We start from the raw sequence: 22,238 nt of genomic DNA, 5'->3' as shown, positions 1-22,238 counted from the left end.
GACTAGCTATGTAACTGAACAGACTACTAGCTCTGGGGAAGTGGTAACTAGATTGACCGCAACCTGATCCTATCCGCAAACAACTATAGGCAGCCGTGGAACGTTACCTAAAAATCCTAGACGTCTCTTCACGGCCTGAGAAACTGACTATTCCTGGAGGGAAAGAAAGTCCTCTCTTGCCTCAGTGGAATGACCCCAAAGATATAGAATAGCCCCCCACAAATATTAACGGTGAGTTAAGGGGAAAGCACAAACGCAGAGATGAAATCAGATTTAGCAAATGAGGCCCGCTAATACTAGATAGCAGAAAATAGGAAGGGAACTGTGCGGTCAATAAAAAACCCTATTCAAAATATCCACGCAGAGATTGCTCGAGCCCCCGCACCAACTAACGGTGCGGGGGAAGCAACTCCGTACCCCAGAGCTTACCAGCAAAAAGAAATCACATATTAGCAAGCTGGACTAGACTCATCATACACAGAAATCATATTGCAGGCAGATGAGCAAAAAATATTCAAACAGAACTTAGCTTATCCTGAAGAGGCAGAAAACGAGATAATCAGGAGTAATCAGAATAGCACTGAATACATTGACAGCCGGCAACAAGTGGAAGTGAAGCAGAGCTAAATAGGAGCCTCCCTGGTGAATAACGAGGCAGCTGATCCAGCCAGACCCGCAGGATAATAAACCAAACCACCAGGGGGAGCCAAAAAACCAGTCACACAATACCATCTGTGACCACAAGAGGGAGCCCGAAAACGGAGTTCACAACAGCAAACTCAGCTAATGGCAAGAAGGTCACCCAATCATCCTGATCCACAGAAACAAAGCATCTCAGATAAGTTTCCAAAGTCTGATTGGTTCGTTCGGTTTGGCCATTTGTCTGAGGATAGAAAGCCGAAGAAAAAGACAAATCAATGCCCATCTTAGCACAAAAGGACCGCCAAAACCTTGAAACAAACTGGGAACCTCTGTCAGACACGATGTTCTCCAGAATGCCATGCAAACGAACCACATGTTGGAAAAATAATGGAACCAAATCAGAGGAAGAAGGCAATTTAGGCAAGGGTACCAAATGGACCATTTTAGAGAAGCGATCGCAAACCACCCAGATGACCGACATCCTTTGAGAAACAGGAAGATCTGAAATAAAATCCATGGAAACATGCGTCCAAGGCCTTTTTGGGACCGGCAAGGGCAAAAGTAACCCACTGGCACGAGAACAGCAGGGCTTAGCCCGAGCACAAGTCCCACAAGACTGCACAAAAGAACGCACATCCCGCGACAAGGAAGGCCACCAAAAGGACCTAGCCACCAAATCTCTGGTACCAAAAATCCCAGGATGACCAGCCAACACCGAACAATGAACCTCAGAGATAACTCTATTAGTCCATCTATCAGGGACAAACAGTTTCTCCGCTGGACAACGGTCAGGTCTATCAGCCTGGAACTCCTGCAGCACCCGCCGCAAATCAGGGGAGATGGCAGACAGAACTACCCCCTCTCTGAGAATACCAGCCAGCTCAGGAACCCCAGGAGAATCAGGCACAAAACTCCTTGAAAGGGCATCAGCGTTCAAATTCTTAGAACCCGGAAGGTACGAAACCACAAAATTGAAACGGGAGAAAAACAGCGACCTACGAGCCTGTCTAGGATTCAACCGCTTGGCAGACTCAAGATAAGTCAGATTCTTGTGATCTGTCAAGACCACCACGCGATGCTTGGCTCCTTCAAGCCAATGTCGCCACTCCTCGAATGCCCACTTCATAGCCAACAACTCCCGATTGCCAACATCATAATTACGCTCAGCAGGCGAAAACTTTCTCGAAAAGAAAGCGCATGGCTTCATTACAGAGCAATCAGAACTTCTCTGAGACAAAACAGCCCCTGCTCCAATTTCAGAAGCATCAACCTCGACCTGAAAAGGGAGCGAAACATCTGGCTGACACAACACAGGAGCTGAAGAGAAACGACGTTTCAACTCCTGAAAAGCCTCAACGGCCGCAGAGGACCAATTCACCACATCAGCATCTTTCTTGGTCAAATCAGTCAATGGTTTAACATCACTAGAAAAATTAGCGATGAAGCGACGGTAAAAATTGGCAAAGCCCAGAAATTTCTGAAGGCTCTTCACAGATGTAGGCCGAGTCCAATCATGAATAGCTTGGACTTTAACAGGATCCATCTCGATAGTAGAAGGGGAAAAAATGAAGCCCAAAAAGGAAACCTTCTGAACTCCAAAGAGACACTTAGATCCCTTTACAAACAAGGAATTAGCACGAAGGACCTGGAACACCATTCTGACCTGCTTCACATGGGACTCCCAATCATCCGAAAAGACCAAAATATCATCCAAATATGCGATCATAAATCTATCCAGATACTTTTGGAAGATGTCATGCATAAAGGACTGAAACACAGAAGGAGCATTAGAAAGGCCGAATGGCATCACCAGGTACTCAAAATGGCCCTCGGGCGTATTAAATGCTGTTTTCCATTCATCGCCCTGTTTAATACGCACGAGATTATACGCCCCTCAAAGGTCTATCTTGGTGAACCAACTAGCCCCCTTAATCCGAGCAAATAAATCAGACAGTAGAGGCAAAGGGTACTGAAATTTGACCGTGATTTTATTAAGAAGGCGATAATCTATACAAGGTCTCAGAGAACCATCCTTCTTGGCCACAAAAAAGAACCCTGCTCCCAATGGTAATGATGACAGGCGAATATGCCCTTTCTCCAAGGACTCCTTTATATAACTCCGCATAGCGGCGTGTTCTGGCACAGACAAATTGAAAAGTCGTCCCTTAGGGAACTTGCTACCAGGAATCAAATTAATAGCACAATCACAATCACAATCCCTATGAGGAGGTAGGGTACTAGACTTGGGCTCATCAAATACATCCCGGTAATCCGACAAAAACTCAGGGACTTCAGAAGGAGTGGAGGAAGAAATTGACAATAATGAAACATCCCCATGTACCCCTTGACACCCCCAACTGGACACCGACATTGATTTCCAATCCAATACTGGATTATGGACCTGCAGCCATGGCAAACCCAACACGACCACATCATGCAGATTATGCAACACCAAAAAGCGAATATCCTCCAGTACTGAGGCTTATTCATGGCCAAAGGCGTAGCATCAATTCCCCTCAAAGGAATGGGATGCTGCAAGGGCTCCAAGAAAAATCCACAGCGCCTGGCAAACTCCAAGTCCATCAAATTCAGGGCAGCGCCTGAATCCACAAATGCCATAACAGAATAGGATGACAAAGAGCAAATCAGAGTAACGGACAGAAGAAATTTAGGCTGTACAGTACCAATGGTGACGGACCTAGCGAACCGCTTAGTGCGCTTAGGACAATCAGAGATAGTATGAGTGGAGTCACCACAGTAAAAACACAGCCCCTTCTGACGTCTATGTTCTTGCCGTTCAGCTCTGGTCAAAGTCCTATCACATTGCATAGGCTCAGGCCTCTGCTCAGAGGATACCGCCAAATGGTGCACAGTTTTGCGCTCACGTAAGCGCCGATCAATCTGTATGGCCAAGGACATTGTTTCATTCAGACCAGCAGGTGTGGGGAACCCCACCATAACATCCTTAAGGGCTTCAGAAAGACCCTTTCTGAAAATTGCTGCCAGGGCACACTCATTCCACTGAGTAAGCACAGACCACTTTCTGAACTTCTGGCAATATACCTCCGCTTCATCCTGACCCTGACACAAATCCAGCAAAATTTTCTCTGCCTGATCCACCGAATTCGGTTCATCATAAAGCAAACCGAGCGCCAGAAAAAACGGATCTACATTACGCAATGCAGGATCTCCTGGCGCCAGGGCGAATGCCCAGTCTTGAGGGTCGCCACGCAACAAAGAAATAATGATTCTTACTTGCTGAATAGGGTCACCAGAAGAGCGGGGTTTCAGAGCAAGAAACAGTTTACAATTGTTTTTGAAATTCTGAAATTTAGATCTATCCCCAGAAAACAAATCAGGAATTGGAATTCTAGGCTCCAACATAGGATTCTGAACTACATAATCTTGAATGTTTTGTACCCTTGCAGCGAGTTGATCTACACTAGAGGACAAACCTTGAATGTCCATATCCACACCTAAGTTCTGAACCACCCAGAGTTTAAGGGGGAAAAAAAAGGCAAAACACACTGCAGAGAAAAAAAAAAAAATGGTCTCAGAGCTTCTCTTTTCCCTCTATTGAGATGCATTAACACTTTGTGGGCCAGCTGTACTGTTATGGACCTGGTGGTTAGGTGCACCAGGAATGACCTGATAGTTAAACACGGAACCAGGACGAGCTCTGGGGAAATGGGAACTCTGCTGACTGCAAACCCTACTCCTATCAACACAACTAGAAACAGCCGTGGAGCGTGCCTGACTCTGCCTAGACGCCTCTTCACAGCCTAAGAGCTAACTACCCCTAAAGAAAGGAAACAAAGCCTTACTTGCCTCAGAGAAATTTCCCCAAAGGTAAAAGCAGCCCTCCCACAAGTATTGACTGTGAGATAAGAGGAAATCACAAACACAGGATGAAATAGGTTTTAGCAAAGAGAGGCCAGTCTAACTAAACAGATTGAGGATAGAAAAGGGATCTTTGCGGTCAACACAAAAAGCTACAAAAACCACGCAGAGTGTGCAAAAAATACCCCCGCACCGACTCACGATGCGGTGGTGCCACTCTGCACCCCCAGAGCTTCCAGCTAGCCAGGTAGTTTCATGATAGCAAGCTGGACTAGAACTTAGCAAGAAAAACCATATGTAACAAATGAACAAGCAGGAACTTAGCTTGTGCTGGAGTAGACAGGTCCTCAGAAAGATCCAGGAGAGATCTGAACCAGTACTAGAACATTGACAGCTGGCATGGAGTAACGATCTGAGTGGAGTTAAATAGAGAATCAGCCTAGCCCCAAACGAGGGCAGCTGGAGAAGGAATCTCAGAACCAGCAGCTCCACTCACAGCCACCAGAGGGAGTCCACGGACAGAACTCACCGAAGTACCATTCATGACCACAGGAGGGAGTTCGAGAACGGAATTCACAACAGGCAGGTAAGAAGGACAAGGATGAGAAAGTGAGTAGATGTGGTCAGATAGGGGGAGTGGCGAGGCCGTGAAATTATGTAGGGAGCAGAGGCCGGTGAAGATAATCTAATGCATGTCTGTCTGTGTGGGTGGTTGCGTAGGACCACTGAGTAAGACCAAAAGATGAAGCAAGGAACAGGAGTTTGGCAGCTGCAGGCTGATGGATGGCAGGAATGGGTTTGATGTTGCATGAGATTGGGGTTGTTTTAGTAGGTGGAGAGTGATAGAAGGGAGAATTAATGAGGGGTATCAGTTGTGAAGTAGTGAGCAAGAGAAGAGGTGAGAAGACAAGAGTATCCAGCTTGTTTTTTTGTTTTAGTAGAAGCGAGTTATGGAGTAGGTCTGCAGATGAGTTTAGGTGAAGAGGCAAAAGGCAAGGTGAGCTAAAAAGAGAGAGACTGCTGGGGTTTGGAATTAGCTAAGTAAAGAAAGGATTAGTGGAGCAAAAACTGGGAGGGCATAAATAAGCATCGTGAAAAGTAAGTGTGGGAGTTAAAGAGGAAAGCACAGTTAATAGACAGTTGTAGCTTTTATCTTCCAGTCACTTCTGGGACATTTTTGGTATATTTCTGATATGCACTTAAAAGCTGCACTTGACAATGCTGCACACACAGACCAAGGTCAGATACATCTTGTTCAATATTTATACACTTTTAATTGCTTTTGAAAGATACCGTGTGAGACCAGAAGGCAGGAGTCACAGGACATGTAACACAATTAGAGAGAGATGATAAATTGACAGGAGTGAATGCAAAACTTTGACAATTACACAGAAGGAAAGCAACAGACAACCAAAGAAAGCATGTCTATATATGTGAATAGTGATCAATAGGTGTTCCTAATTCAATTTGAGGTGCACGCTAATCTCAGCTTAATTGTCAGAAATGTACTCCAGTCAAAGACCATTACAGCCATGCTATGGCCTTTTTAAAGTAGATGGTCAGTACTGGTGTATAAACGCCAGAAGTCGCAATATTTTTGCACAACCTCCAAATTGGGCAAAATTAATGAAACTTATTAAGGTATTTTATGTTAGAATTCTGGTGCGCACATCTTCAATTGGTATTCTTATGTTATTAAATTGTTTTACTTTGTCATATAGCATGAAAATAAGCAAATTTGCAATTGACTTGCTTTTTCTATCTGCTTTCATTCTCCTGCTGTGATAGGTTATATCCTACCAAGTGTACAGCTGGTTTTTCATCAAGTGCTACCAACCAAGTCTAGCTGAGTGTATGGAACAGTTACATTTCAGTAGAGGAGTTAACTCTTAACATCCTAGTCACCTTTCCTATGCCGATTGAATTCTATGCACCAGTTAGTTGCTCACCACCACCCTCATTTTCAGCTCCTGAGAGGGCTCTTGTCAGTCCTGCTTAATCACAACCTTACTTTTTCCCTACAACACCCAGCATCTTCAATTTCCAGAGCAGTTCTCCTAATCACAGCTTTCACTTTCAAGAGCCTTGTGCCTGTACAAATGCCCTGTTAAGTGTAACAGTGATAACAGAGTAGACTCAGAGAAAATGATGACAGACTGTTAATTTGTAGCAACAGGACAAAGCTCTTGGGTCAAAACTGTCATTCAAGGAGGAGCACTAGCCTCCCAAACAACCAGGAAATAAAGAGACTACATAGCTCTGAGCTGCTTAAGTGATAACTTCAGTATACCCCTTTAATGAATCTGGGCCTATGTTTTTCTGTGGTTGCATGACTGCCAACATTGCTTTATATGCACTATTGTGATAATGGTATAATTGCTTGCACTATTTTGTAGTGAATTTGCATGACATGTAAGCACTAGCACTCTGGTTTGTACTTCTCCTGAGAAGACGCTATGGCTCTAATGGCTCTTTTACACATGCTGACCCAGGTGATGAAACCTCTCTAATTGCTGGATGCTTTTGAAGCAACAGCACTCAGCACTACTTCTGCATGTCACACATGGACTGACTGCTGAAGGCTCAAATAGTCAGGAACTCTGCCCATGGCTCCTGCAGAAAAGCAATCAAGATTAACCTCTAAACTGCCTCCTTAACACCACGCTGCCTAGTAGACATGGCAGTCATAGCTGGAACATGTTGACACATGGATGTTACATAATGTTTTTTTGTTTGCCAGGTAATGACCAGTTGGGTATTAGTGTTCCTACAAAAGCTTGTTTTCTGATGTTTGGCTCATCTACATGGCCCATTAAAAGACAAGTATTATCTTCTGTTCACTTATATTATTAGCAAGCTAAGGTTAGAAAATGCTTCAGTATAATCCCATGTAAATGTTTTCAGACTTGTATTTCTTCTGTTTTGCTTAAATAAGTGATTCTGTTGATGAAGGTAGATTAGAACCGTTTTTTATTATGCTTTGCTTATATAGCACCATAATATTCTACAGTACTTTACATACATTATCACTGTCCCCATTGGGGCTCACAATCTAAATTCCCTATTAGTATGTCTTTGTAGTGTGGGAGGAAACCGGAGTACCTGGAGGAAACTCACGGAAACAAAGGGAGAACATACAAACTCCTTACATATGCTGTCCTTAGTGTGATTTGAACGAAGAACCCCAGCGCTGCGATGCATCAGTGCTAACCACTAAGCCACTGTGCTGCTACCTTTGTATAAAATGTAATTTTGCTAAATTTTAGTTTGTGTATAACGAAACTAGAGGTTCATTTTAATACTCACTGATCGGATACAAGCCAACTATAATTTTTTTTTTCTAGAACTTGTAATATAAGAAGAAATAAAACCAAGATCAATGAAATAACTGGATACTATGATGATATCACTACAGTTAAGAATTATCACCCTCACTTTTCTTTTGACGGAATGGACATCAATGGCTCAATTAGAAGGTATGGCAAACAAAATGATTTTAGAAGCAGAGAGCACATGTAATGGTTATAAATATATATGATGTAAACTGTGTGGCATAAGATCAAACGCTGAATGACTGTGAATGGACTGATTCTGTTATGGGAAGAGTACATTTGCTAGCCTTGTTGTAATGTTTTTGATTTATTAAGACCATGTGAGCTTGAATGGAAACAATATTCTGTAATTTGTATAATGGAGTACTGTGTCCAGTTTTGGGCACCGGTGCTCAAGAAGGATATAATGGAACTAGAGAGAGTACAAAGGAGGGCAACAAAATTAATAAAGGGGATGGGAGAACTACAATACCCAGATAGATTAGCGAAATTAGGATTATTTAGTCTAGAAAAAAGACGACTGAGGGGCGATCTAATAACCATGTATAAGTATATAAGGGGACAATACAAATATCTCGCTGAGGATCTGTTTATACCAAGGAAGGTGACGGGCACAAGGGGGCATTCTTTGCGTCTGGAGGAGAGAAGGTTTTTCCACCAAAATAGAAGAGGATTCTTTACTGTTAGGGCAGTGAGAATCTGGAATTGCTTGCCTGAGGAGGTGGTGATGGCGAACTCAGTTGAGGGGTTCAAGAGAGGCCTGGATGTCTTCCTGGAGCAGAACAATATTGTATCATACAATTATTAGGTTCTGTAGAAGGACGTAGATCTGGGGATTTATTATGATGGAATATAGGCTGAACTGGATGGACAAATGTCTTTTTTCGGCCTTACTAACTATGTAACTATGTAACTATGTAATGCTCTTGTTATTGATAACTCAGCAAAAAAGGAGGTACGGCATTTTATAATTTAAAAGATCAAATCAGTGAATTTCTTTTAGTACAAAATTACTTTAGTTGTCTTAAAGCTTGAAATTACTGTATTTGTAGACTAAGGGTATGTTCCCACGGAGTCTCTTCTTCCAAGGGTTCTGGAATAGATTCAACTCTAGAATCCACATAAAAACTGCTGCTCTTTATAGTTTTAAAAACTGCGTCATAGAAAAAAAGGAGTGACAATTTATTTTTTGTTAAATTCCAATAGCATCCATACTAAACCTGACTCAAGAATCAAAAAATGCATCAAAGCATGTTTCAGAATTGAAAACATCGGCAGAAATCTATATTGATTTCTGTTGTGGATTTCTCTTGAGTATTACCGTACTTTTGATATTCCCACTAAAAACTCCACATGAGCATATCCTTAGATTACACGTAATCTGTATTTCCACCATACCTGCTTATTTTGGCAACAGTGTCCAATTGTCTAAGGCTCCAATTTCATCTGCATTTGACCTTCGTGTGGAAGATATTTTTTTGTTAGGACATTATAAGGGTTAAAAGTTGACCAGCAATTTCTCATTTTTCCAACAAAATTTACAAAACCATTTTTATTAAGGACCACTTCACATTTGAAGTGACTTTGGTGGGTCAATATGACAGAAAATACCCAAAAGTGACACCATTCTAAAAACTGTACCCCTCGAGGTGCTCAAAACCACATTCAATACGTTTATTAACCCTTCAAGTGCTTCACGAGAACTAAAGCAATGTGGAAAGAAAAAATGAACATTTTACTTTTTTCACCAAAAAAATTACTTTAAACGCAAGCTATTTTATTTTCACAAGAGTATCAGGAAAGAATGGAACACAAAATTTGTTGTGCAATTTCTCCTGAGTACGCCGATATCCCATATGTGGAGGAAAGCCACTGTTTATGTCCATGGCGGACTCAGAAGAGAAGGAGCACCATTTGAATTTTTGAATGTAAAATTGGATTCAGTGGTGGGTGCCACGTCGTGTTTAAAGATGCCCTGATGTGCCTAAACAGTGGAAACTGCCAATTCTAACTTCAACCCTAACACACCACTATCCCTAATCCCAACCCTAACCCCAACCACAACCATAACCCCAATACAACCCTAACCCTAACCACAACCCTAACCACAACACCACCATAACCCCAGCACAACCCTAACCCTAGCCTAACCCTAACCCTAGCTCTAACCGTAACCCCAACCCTAACCTTAGCCTCAACCCTTACTCTAGTCCAGCCCTAACTCTAGCTCTAACCCCAACCCTAACTGTAAAAAATGGAAAAAAAATACAAGGGGTGACAAAGGAAGGTTTGATTTACTATTTTTTATTTTGATTACTGTGATAGGGTCTATCACAGTGATCAAAATGAACCAATAGGAAAAATCTCCTATTGTTGCCGGGTGCCTGTCGGCAGATCTCAGCCATTTTCTTCTAGGAAGATGATGTGGAGGGCTGGGGGATGGAGCAGGAGGGTCCGGGGATGGCGGAGTTACCAGGGTGGGCTCTATCTGCTGGTATGCTACATCATATCAGAGGAGAGAGAAATTAATAAAAAATCTGACTTTTTTTGCGATCACCGTTATTTGGTGAATAACGGCGATCACAAGACTGGGGACATTAAAAAACAACACAAGCCATGTTCATTGGGGTCACAGCTACCCTGGTAGCCAAGACCCCAGAGATTTTCTGATGCTGGGGGGCTCTATACTCTTATTTCTCAGAGCAGTTAAAAGGCGGCACTGAAGAATAAGGCCCCTTAACTGCCACCGTTAAAAGGCATATTGGCAGTCATTAAGGGGTTAAAAGAATTATCTCGCTATTGTTTTGGAGCATAATGACCGCAGCATAATGTAAGGGCAATAGGGATTCCAGCAATAAATTGCATATTGGTCTCCTTGCTACAGTTTTGATTAAATACCTAGTCAGTCTACAGTTCTCCCAACTCTGTATAACCCCGTCCACACCACTAATTGACAGATTTCTGTGTATACTGTGCATAGGCTGAAAGCTGCCAATCAGTGGTGTGGGAAGGGGTGTGATTGGACTACTTGTTCAGTCAAAGTAGTTCTCTAATGATAATCCCCTACTGATAAAATAATTGTAATGCCTGCTCCAGCACAGTAGCACACAACCTCCACAAGGGGGTGCGGATGAAGGAAAACAGGTACACTTGCAGTGAAAACACAGAGCAGCAGGCAGGAGCCACTAGGTGGAGAAGGAGTAGTCAGAAAAATCCGGGTCAGCAACAGAGAGGGAATGAAGTACCAAAGGTCACAGCAATACACGTAGTCAGAAACAAGCCAAAGAAGTCAGAGCCGATCGGGACCAGGAAAGCCAGAGATGCAAAACAGAAAAAAGGTCAGAGGACAAGCCAAGTCAAATACCAAGGGGTCACAACAGGGAGCAAAAACTACAATGAGCAAAGTCACAGGGGAACACAGGAACGGGACCTTGGTAAACATGCAGAGGATAAATCAGGGTATGATGGGGTCAACTGCTCAAGCCAGAGACAGGAACTATAACTGACACTGCTTGCAGATTACAGCATACTGAAATAGCCAGACAGATCCCAAAACGTGGCAAGGAAGATTAACCCCCACATGACCATCCCAGGGAGAGAATAATGAGTAACAAACCCCAGATCATGACAACAATTATGTTAGAAAGACTGCATGAAGCCGCCCAGTAAATGATGCATCACTGAAATTAGGGTCTCTGCCCTAGACCATGCTGTTCTTAGATAAGGTGGAAAAAATTAGGTGTTTAATATGACCTATATATGTTTTATGAAGTCAGTACTGTCTTGAGAGTATACAGGTTTACAACAAGAGAAAAAAAAGATGAGGCATGTGGAAATCTAACATGGTTAATCCTTCTTTCTTTGACATCTACCCTTAGGGTAGAAAATGGACCACTACAATGCATATTAGTCAGCTGATTCCACTGTACTTCATGGTTTGCCAACTTGCATCCAATACGTATGGACACCAAACATTAACACTACAGTGTAAATATAGTAATACCATGTATACCTATACCGAAAATGGACGGTGCAAAATTAGTGCCTCAGTGTTCATAAATGAACATTACATAACACAAATTTATTAACATCAATAGACACAAGCTATCCAAGATTTATCTGTACACTACAAATTTTCAAAGGGATTTCCATTGGTGACATGGCAGACATCTAGATGGTAGTCCAGTTCTTTCCAGTTGCATTCCAGAAAATCTTCGGAAATATGCTTTGCTGTCTCAGTGATGCGTTATTCTTAATGCATTGTAGCCTTACAGAAATAATTTGTATCACTCAGACAGTGGAGTCCATATCCAAGGATATGGTGGAATGTGTCTGGACAGAATTGGACTACCACCTAGTTATCTGGTAGTGTCTTTTCATGTTAATACATTTGTGTTATATAATGTTTACTTGGATATGAACACTGAGGCTTTAATTTTGTACTATCCATTTTGAATCACTCTGTATATATAAAGTCACCTATAGGATTTATTTTATGAAGTAATGGGCCAACTATTTTTTTTGCATGTAACAATTAGGTGTGATGGTGTCACATCCCACGGACAGGCAGTGAGTCAGCGAAGTCAGACGGGGTCATTACCAAAAAAGCACGCAGTAAGCCAAGGCAAAATACGAAGACGTTGTCACATTCCTGGGTCAGAATACCAGAAAAATAGCTGATAAGCAAAGAGGCAATAACAAGTGGGTAGTCAGAACACGCACCAAAGGTCAGCAGCGAAAGATCAGATGCAAAGGGGCAAAAACAAATGGGTTGACAGAATACGGTCCAAAGGTCAGCAGCAGGAGATCAGATCTTAAAGCACAGGGATCAGGTGATCAGGTGAACACACACCAAAGAGCATAAACTTTTGTCTGTCGATGATCTGGGCCAGACAGCTCACCTAAAAAGCAGGGCAATTACTAAGAACATGGAGAACATGTGGAAATCTGTGCACCTCACAGTCTCAGATAGGGCAATCAAGCTGTCAATTAAAGCACTAACAGTTCACCACACCCTAGCACATGATAGGATGACAGAGCTGTCTATCCTCGAGTCCCAGACACTGAGCAAAGGAATCGTGACATGAGGCAAAATGTTGGGCACTTTCTTACTTTAAAATCCTCAGACTGCTTTCCTTAGTATTAATGCTTAATGTCACCAAATTCAGGTGTTTAATGCTATAGACTATGCAGTAGGTAATCTTTAACTGAAAGCTTTCTATAGAATGCTCCCACATCCCTTCTTCAGATTATGATGGCCACCACTGCCTCCTATACAGTATGATCCTTCCCACAGCTCCCCACACACAGTATGATGGCCTCCACAGCCATCTACACAGTAAGATTCCCAAACAGACTCCAGAAAGGTCCTCTCGCTCTCATCTGTAAAGCGTAAAACTCCTGTAGTTAGTAGAGCTCTCTTTTTCTCTTTCTACCCCATGTGTATTTTCTGAGCAATTGCAAGCTTTCCAGTATTGAGATTTATGCAAATGTATTCCCCCAAATTTTGGGGTCAAATTTCACAAAGTCAGTGAATTTGATTTTCCAAATGTCCGCTCATCTCAACTTGACAGTTTGAATTCAATACTAAAATTTACTGTAAGTTATAATAGAATTATAGAAATAGCTGTAAAAACCAATGCATAGACATATTCAAAAGATTCATTGATGTATTTCATAACTAATTTATCTTTATTTTCTAATTGTAGTTATTTGTTTTTGTTTTGTGCAGGAATCTTGTATTGAGATATGCTTTATTTACATCAGCCAAATAGACCATAGACAAAAAGCACTTTCTGTTCACTGTGATGTTTTTGCAACAGAGTGTTTTTGGTTTTACTGTGCTTTTTTGTGTTTTCGGTTTTACTGTGCTTTTTTGTGTTTTCAAGTCTCTTGGTGGTGTGAACATGTCTCTACAGGCTTGCTCACTGTACGCACGACTCATGTGTTCCTGTTTTACATAGACAAAAATAGTCTGGAGATGTTCATTGACTTCTAAGGTAGAGTCTTCAAGGAACGCTCCATGACTTATGCACAGGGAGGTGGCATTCTGCAACCAAAACCTATTGTCATTTCTTGGTTATATATAGGAATTTCTTTTTTTGTAATCTGCCAATGGTGATAGTAAGATGACTGAAAATAAAGCTGTCATGCTCGAACATGGGTAAGTCCGGCAGACAACACAGCATACAAATACGACAGAATGGAAAAGGGAGAAGAAGGCCATAATGGTAGAGAATGAGAGATGGGATACCTCCTGACACTAACCTGTGCCTGTCCATAAGCTCCCCTTACGTCCTTCCCCTTGCTGTTGTTATGTGACTAGTCACTGATTGCCACCTCAATGTGCCCTGGCTAGTGCACTGGCTGGCAAGGACGTTAGCCTCACCACTGCAGATGATAAAACACAGGGAAAGAAAGAAACATGGGACAGACGAAGAAAAAGGAAGAAATACTCAGCTTTAGGCTTTACTTCTAAGCTCAACAGCAGCAGAGAATACGGCATCGGAAATCCAAACTCCCACAGCAGTAACACCACCAACACAGGAGAGCTCCCAGTCCTCACCCCTAGCTGGTCTGCTTAGAAGAACTCTATTACTGACGATCAGCTGATGGGTCATATGACAATTCAAAGAAAGGTGGGAGTGGTTACCAACCAACATCAGCTGACCATCCTAAAAGAACAGCCAGCAAGAGACAGACATTAACTCTTGCAGGACCTAAGGGAAAAAAGAATATTTAAATTGCGGTTAGCTGCCATAGCTGCCATGAACCCCATAATGAATTGTGACAAGAACAGAACAACCTATTGGATGAGACTCAATAGTCATAGAGAAACTGCTAGATTATAGTCTTGGTTAAATATAATTATGTAAAAGCTTAGAAAAAAAATCACCATATTGAAAAAATAAGTTTAACAAACTTTATTTCAAAAATAGGTCATTTTCTGATGTCATATTCAGCTTAAACTTCTGTGCTTTGATATTACACAGACTGCAGGTCTGCAGAGGCAGCGGACATCGTGTTCCTTGTAGATGAGTCTTGGAGCGTAGGAGAAGACAACTTCCAGATTGTTAAAGACTTTATTCGAAGTATGATAAGCTCTTTCCAGAATACAGAGGTGCTTGGAAAGGAAGGGATTCGATTTGGAGTTGCCGTTTATGGAGATTCCCCAAGGTATCACATCATATTGATAATGTACATGCAATGGTTACAATCATTCACATCATTTTCTCATATCACAGTTTACTTCAGTTTACTGACATCACGTTACAACTTCTGTATCATTCATCTCTTTTCTTTTTAATTTAGATAATTGCAGTAAGAAATTGAAAAATAGATTGATTATTCCATTGTTTTCACTGTTAAATGTGAGGTTGGATGATATAATGTAAAATGGAAAGTTTACCTTATTTTGGAAGTATTTGTTAACAAAATATTATACCACAGAGAGCAGCATATACCACATAATCATAATTGAATGTGGTATATGCTGCTCTCCTTCCATAAAATGTACTGTATTTTTCTGAATGAAAACATAGTGTAGGATTGGTAACTGTGGGAATTAGTTAGTTTTGACCTGTATTTTATTTTCCCTGTAATTAACAGTCGATCAAAAGAATATGTGTTAGGGTGTAAATAGTGACCACTAATTAGTTGTGCTTATGAATGCTCTTCTTTTAGGGCACATTTCAGTTTTTTTAGCCTGTGTTGTCCTTTTTTAATATTTCACCTTTGACCCATTAGTGAGACTTTTCACAAATCTGTTATTAACAGATTTTTTGTTATCTGGTAAACTCCGTGCATGTCCGATATCCAACTGTTTTTGCAGATCACAACCCATGTGGCATCTGTTAAAAGCGGATGAAAAATGAAGACATTTCCCCTCCATTTGTAACGGATTTATTGTTAACATATCCAGAGCTGCTTTTTTTCACAGTATAAGGGAATGGAAAGCTTTCATTGGAAAACTGTCTTTAAAGGGAATCTGTCAGCAGGTTTTTGCTACCTCATATGAGAGCAGCGTATTGTAGGGAAAGAGAAACCGAATTCAACGATGTATCTCTTAGTTTACTGGGTGAAGCAGTTCTGACATAATCAGAGTATTTAAATTTAGAATGAAGCAGAGCTGAGGAAGCTAACCCCGCCCACACCAGGCTCTGTATGTACAAAGTCTATAGACAGTGAGGTGCTTATCACAGGAGGGGGCGTTGTCGGACTAATATAGCAAGCCAATGCTAATCTCTTAGTGATAAATCCTTCATAGTTAGTAAACACCAGCCCAATCTTTGACAAGTGACACATCCCTGAACTCTGTGTTTCAGCCTCAATCTCCTGCTGTCTTCAACTCATATAGTAAAACCTGCTGAAAGATTCCCTGTTACCCACCTATATAAATGTATACACATATATTATCCTCCTTTTCTACCTTCTAAATCTCACCTCCTTTCATGTCAGTTTGTGAATTTTATTGTCCTAGTCCTGTTTCATGCCCTCTATGCCGATATACGGTAAATGGCTACAAGAAAAGATTACACTTCTACACTCATATATAGATATACAAATACCAGTTCATGTGCATGGAACATGTTACTCTATGGGTCCATCTTTACTTATTTCGGAATCGTAACAGTTACATCATGCAATAGTAGAAAATTGTTGCAAAATTTAAGAAAATATATTTCATATAACAAAATAACTTTGTACTTGATATACATCTCTAAAAGAATGTTTGCATAAAAAATTTGATACACTAAAATTAATTGCAATCATTTTGTATTATGTCCACTTTCTTACATAATCCTAGGATGAGCATTGAATTGTCAGATTATGAAACTATTCAAGAAGTGTTGTTGGCACTCCAAGCTGTTGAATACAAAGGAGGGAACACAAAGACAGGAGAAGCCCTTGCCTATCTGGCAGATCGAGTATTTAACCCATCCATTTCAAGAGAAGATGTGCCAAAGGTAATTAGAAACAATGGTGGTTTAAATTACTCAGAATTATCTACATCTATTTAAAAAGGGAGCAACAATGTACTGATATAAGTGTCTAAGTGGCAAGATACAAAAACTTAGCATAACAGTACATGCAAATAGAATAAACGTTGTTATATATCTTATAAGAGCATATTTCGCCGCTTGTGAGCCACATCTCTTCACTTTTGCCTCCTGAAATGATCACTCTGAAACAGTGCTAAAAGTATACTTTGACACTAAAACCAGGATTATTTGCTCACGTACGAATGTTACATTCTGCCCACAGAAGTTTATGAAGAGAGGAGGACAAAGCGATTAAATAGTAAAGGGTTGTTGTTAAAACTGTGTCTTATTTCACCATGTTTTGGATTGTTCCCTAAAAAAAGGTGTAAAACATGCTAAGAGAGCTGTTTTTATTCTCAGGCTTGTGAACGTCTTTTGAAACATTCCAGACTTTCAAAGACACCAAGTGTTTAAAAGAAATTGCATGCATTTTTCTGTTGTATTTTGCTAAGAAGGTGCTCTATACTTAGAAAATAGAAACATTAGGAAGGCTGAAAAGATACCCAGAAGACCCTCAGCCATCTTATTGAGTGAGAGTTTGGTAGCATTTTTGCTTAACCCCTTCATGACCTTGGGATTTTCCGTTTTTTTTTAACCGTGTTCGTTTTTCGCTCCCCTCCTTCCCAGAGCCATAACTTTTTTTATTTTTCCATCAATATGGCCATATGTGGGCTTATTTTTTGCGGGACGAGTTGTACTTTTGAACGGCATCATTGGTTTTACCATGTCGTGTACTAGAAAACGGGAAAAAAATTCCAAGTGCGGTGAAATTGCAAAAAAGTGCAGTCCCACACTGGTTTTTTGTTTGGCTTTTTTGTTAGGCTCACTAAATGCTAAAACTGATCTGATATTATGATTTCAGGTCATTACGAGTTCATAGACACCAAACATGTCTAGGTTCTCTTTTATCTAAGTGGTGAAAAAAAATTCCAAACTTTGCTAAAAAAAAATAATAAAAAATAGCGCCATTTTCCGATACCCGTAGCGTCTCCATTTTTCATGATCTGGGGTCCGTTGAGGGCTTATTTTTTGCGTTCCAAGCTGACGTTTTTAAGGATACCACTTTTGTGCAGATACGTTCTTTTGATCGCCCGTCATTGCATTTTAATGCAATGTCGCGGCGACCAAAAAAACTTAATTCTGGCATTTCAAATTTTTTTCTCGCTACGCTGTTTAGCGATCAGGTTAATCCTTTTTTTTATTGATAGATCGGGCGATTCTGAACTTGGCGATACCAAATATGTGTAGGTTTGATTTTTTTAATTGTTTTATTTTGGATGGGGTGAAAGGGGGATGATTTAAACTTATTTTATTTATTTTTTTCACATTTTTTTTAACTTTTTTTTTTTAACTTTTGCCATGCTTCAATAGCCTCCATGGGAGGCTAGAAGCTGTCACAACTCGCCTCTGCTACATAGCAGCGATCATCAGATCGCTGCTATGCAGCAGAAATGCAGGCTTGCTATGAGCGCCGACCACAGGGGAGCGCTCACAGCAAACCGGCATCAGTAACCATAGAGGTATCAAGGACCTCTATGGTTGCAATGCAGAAGTATCGCAGAACCTCGATCATGTGACGGGGTCGGCGATGCACGCATTTCAGGCTGCGCGGCCGGAAGCAGTAGTTAAATGTCGCTGTCTGCGTTTGACAGTGGCATTTAACTAGTTAATAGCGGCGGGTGAATCGGGTGACAGCTATTGCTGTTTAAAACAGCTGACATGTCCCGGCTTTGATGCGGGCACACCGCCGGAGCCCACATCAAAGAGGGGGTTCTGACCTCAGACGCACTATCCCGTCCGAGGTCAGAAAGGGGTTAAAAAACGCTAGTATTTTCTTCATTGTTTAAGGAATTTTAAAAAAAGTATGTAAAATGCTAGCAAAAAGACAATGTAAAAAAACCCCCAATAAATCGCCAGCAAAAATAAACATTGAAATAGTGTGCACGTAATGATCAAAATACGCTAAAATAAATTCTTCTAGCTTACAAAACTCCAGTAAAATGGAGCGATTCCTGAAGTGTCATTAGCTTGATTTTATTGTTTTATTTTAGTACATAACATACCAGTAAAATTATTTAAACACATAAGTTACATTTTAGATATGAGTTTGGGGATGAATCTTTGCCCTGGGTAAAGGAAAGTTTAGCTATGACAGAAATGTTAGTTGTCAAAGACAAATATGTTCACAGAGATCTTAAAGGGAATCTGTCTGCAGATTTTTGTTATGTATGATTGTTATAGCACCAGGAGCTTATTATTGGTGGAGCACAGCAGCATGCGCATGCTAGTCCGACACACCCCTGATGTGATAAGCACCTCACCGGACATGGTCCTTGTATTTACAGAGCCTGGTGTGGGCGGGGTTAGCTTTCTCAGCTCTGCTGTATTGCTAAATCTAAAAACTCTGATTGTGTCAGAATGGTTGCACCCAGCAATCTAAGTAATACACCGTTGGATTCAGCTTTTCTTTGCCTTCAGCAGGCTGCTCTCAGATAAGGTAGCAAAATCCGGCTGACAGATTCACTTTAAGACTGATAATGATTAGTGATGAGCGAATATACTCGTTACTCGAGATTTCCCGTGCACCCTCAGGTGACCTCCGAGTATTTTTTAGTGCTCGGAGATTAAGTTTTCATCGCCGCAGCTGAATGATTTACATCTGTTAGCCAGCATAAGTACATGTGGGGGTTGCCTGGTTGCTAGGGAATCCCCACATATAATCAACTGGCTAAGAGATGTAAATCATTCAGCTGCGGCAATGATAATTAAATCTCCGAGCACTAAAAAATACTCAGAGGACACCCGAGCGTGCTCAGGAAATCTCGAGTAACGAGTATATTCGCTCATCACTAACAATGATAGTCACTAACATATAGAAGTAAAAGGGAGCTTATTGAAGACAGATTTATACTCAGCTTAATATTTTCTATAAGATTTGGAAAATGTGTTATATGTATATTGCCCTCCCATTCCCACCTTTTTCCTATTCCTATCCCCAATAGGAGGGGTAATGTATCTTTTTTTGCCATTGTAAGCAAGTATATGACCCCTATTTGTTTATGTATGTATATGAACAAAGAATTCACTAGCAGGTTTACTAGAGGAAAAGCCACAGCCATGAATAACCCAAGGCATCAGGTCAATAATAGTATGGGTTTAGTTAGATACCTTCTTAACTTAAGCCTAAGGCCAGGACAGGAAGATACTGGGCATAACTTCAATGACCTTTGAGATATTGAATAGGTTTAAAGTAATCTTTTGTGCTTCAGCTCTAACATCTTTTATTTCATATTCAATTATTCTCCTACACAGATTGTTCTTCTACTGACTGATGGTAAATCTGGAGACTTGGTAGAAGAGAAAGCCCAACGGCTACAGGATAGAGGAGTTACAATATTTGCTATAGGTTTGTGAATTTGTCCAACTATACAAGACCATTATTTAGTCTCATAAGAGGACATGTATATATATACTGTACATAAGCACCTGGAACGTCAAAGTGAAATACCATACATATAAGAATCTAACATAAGAAGTCAGGTTTTTCCTGACCTCATAAATTCATCCAGGGGAGAGCCTTAGAGTAGAGAACAAATTCTTTTACTGCAGCCGTACTTTATGCTGACTTATTTTACTTGATTCTAACATACTGACAATACCAAAATGATGTGGAGAGGTGGCTATGCTTCGTTGCTGGTCAGTGAATAAGGATGACCAGAAAGGATTTAGATTAATGGAACAGGTATAGAAAAATGTTTAGAATTGAGAGTCCTCAGTGGTTGATACCTTTTAAATTCTAATTGTTTTTTATCCACTGGCTAACACGGTACCAAGATATATATCTTTCCTGTATGGAATAGGTATAGTGGTTCATTCTCAACGCGCTTCAAAGTAAAACTGACTTCTTCATCAGGAGAATCACAAATCTTGTGGTTCTTCTAATGGAAAAGTTAGTTGTACTTTGAAGAGCGTACTACACTCCTGTGTGAATCTGTAATTGAGATCTGTAAGCAGTGCAAATGAGGTTTGGGATCTCTCTGAAGTGCTATTACCCCTGTGTTCTGAACTGGTGGTTCAGTATTGTGGAAATCTGTTGAAATCTTCCAACACAGCTATATGTCTTCAGAATCAGATGGATTTCCACTTTAAATTAATTCATACGTACAACTCATCAATGATTAGCATAATCTAAAAGTAATTTTGAACTGCTACAATATTTGCATCTATTAAAGCGTAATTGTCGTTTAAATTGGTATGTCATGAATCAGGAGTACAAATGAAAATAAGCAACTTTGTAATATATTTTATAAGAGAAAACTGCTGATTTCTCCTCTAGAATTGAGCAGTCGTTATCAAATTCTCAGCTGAAAGGTAAAATCTGTATTCAGCGAAGACACATTTTCCTATTACTGAGATAGGAGATGCCGGCTGCTATTGATGCTATTCTATGTCGATAGAAGAGGGAGGAGCCCTATTTCTAGCACCTCCCTCCTCCCAGCATCTGTCATCTCTCATCTCAGTAATGGGAAAATGTCTTCACTGAATACAGATTTTACCTCAGAATTGAGAATTTTGATAACTAATGATCAGTTCTGAAAGAAGCAGATTTGTCTGATAAGATATAGTGCAATGTTTCTTATTTTCTTGTGTACTGTTGATTTATGGAACATAAATTAAAACAACGGTTAATCTTTAAGTAATCAGGAACATGATTTTGAGACATTACTAATTAGCACAATCCATACCAAAATAAAAAAATCAATTACACAATAATTTGAAAGATAATAAAGTAGAAATCAATACACACAATAAAAACTGCCTGTTTTGTAACCTCAGATTTACTTTATATATTTCACAGGACAGGAATCACATGTACCATGCTTTACTTACACAGTTGCAAAAATAATTTAAAAGGGGTTTTTTTAAGTAAATTTTAAAGTTCATTATAAGAAAATGGATCTTGGAATAATAAGTTTCACAATTGGATGTGTTTAAAAAAATGTTCCTGTGCTGAGATAGTCTTATAAATGTGCCCCTGCTGTGTCCTGTGTAATGGCTGTGCCTGACCGTGTAGGAACATAGTCTGATCATATCACAGCTCCTGGGCAGGGGAGGAAGCCAAGGAGAGTAAAGAGAGTATGCAGACATTACAGCAGCTGAGGAGGCAAAAGGGTATACAGACAGGACAGCAGGGGATCGCAGCTGATTCTTTTTTTGAGATAAGGCATCTCCCTGCCTGTTTTTAAAAAATGTTTTAGAATTATTTGTGATCCTGTGTTGCAATATCTGTATACTTTTTTGCTTTATCACCTGCCCTGGAGATATGGTTTGATCTGACCATTTTCCTGTACGGTCAGACACAGAGTACATCACAGGAGCACAT

The 22,238-nt window shown here is 40.5% G+C and overlaps 1 protein-coding gene across 1 annotated transcript in view; it reads left to right on the top strand.

Moving 5' to 3' along the window:
* LOC143774986 (uncharacterized) overlaps positions 1–22,238 on the top strand; it is an 862,433-nt gene that overhangs the window by 126,353 nt on the left and 713,842 nt on the right. The window contains exons 2-5 of the mRNA XM_077262800.1: positions 7,827–7,958; positions 14,807–14,990; positions 16,621–16,780; positions 20,168–20,261. Coding sequence (XP_077118915.1) covers positions 7,880–7,958; positions 14,807–14,990; positions 16,621–16,780; positions 20,168–20,261 — 517 coding nt within the window. The 5' untranslated portion in view covers positions 7,827–7,879. The remainder of the gene's footprint in view (positions 1–7,826; positions 7,959–14,806; positions 14,991–16,620; positions 16,781–20,167; positions 20,262–22,238) is intronic.

The sequence above is a fragment of the Ranitomeya variabilis genome, chromosome 5 (assembly GCF_051348905.1).
Source record: "Ranitomeya variabilis isolate aRanVar5 chromosome 5, aRanVar5.hap1, whole genome shotgun sequence".
Taxonomy (NCBI): domain Eukaryota; kingdom Metazoa; phylum Chordata; class Amphibia; order Anura; family Dendrobatidae; genus Ranitomeya; species Ranitomeya variabilis.
Note: the sequence above shows the minus strand (reverse complement) of the source record. Positions and strands in the feature narration are given on the sequence as shown.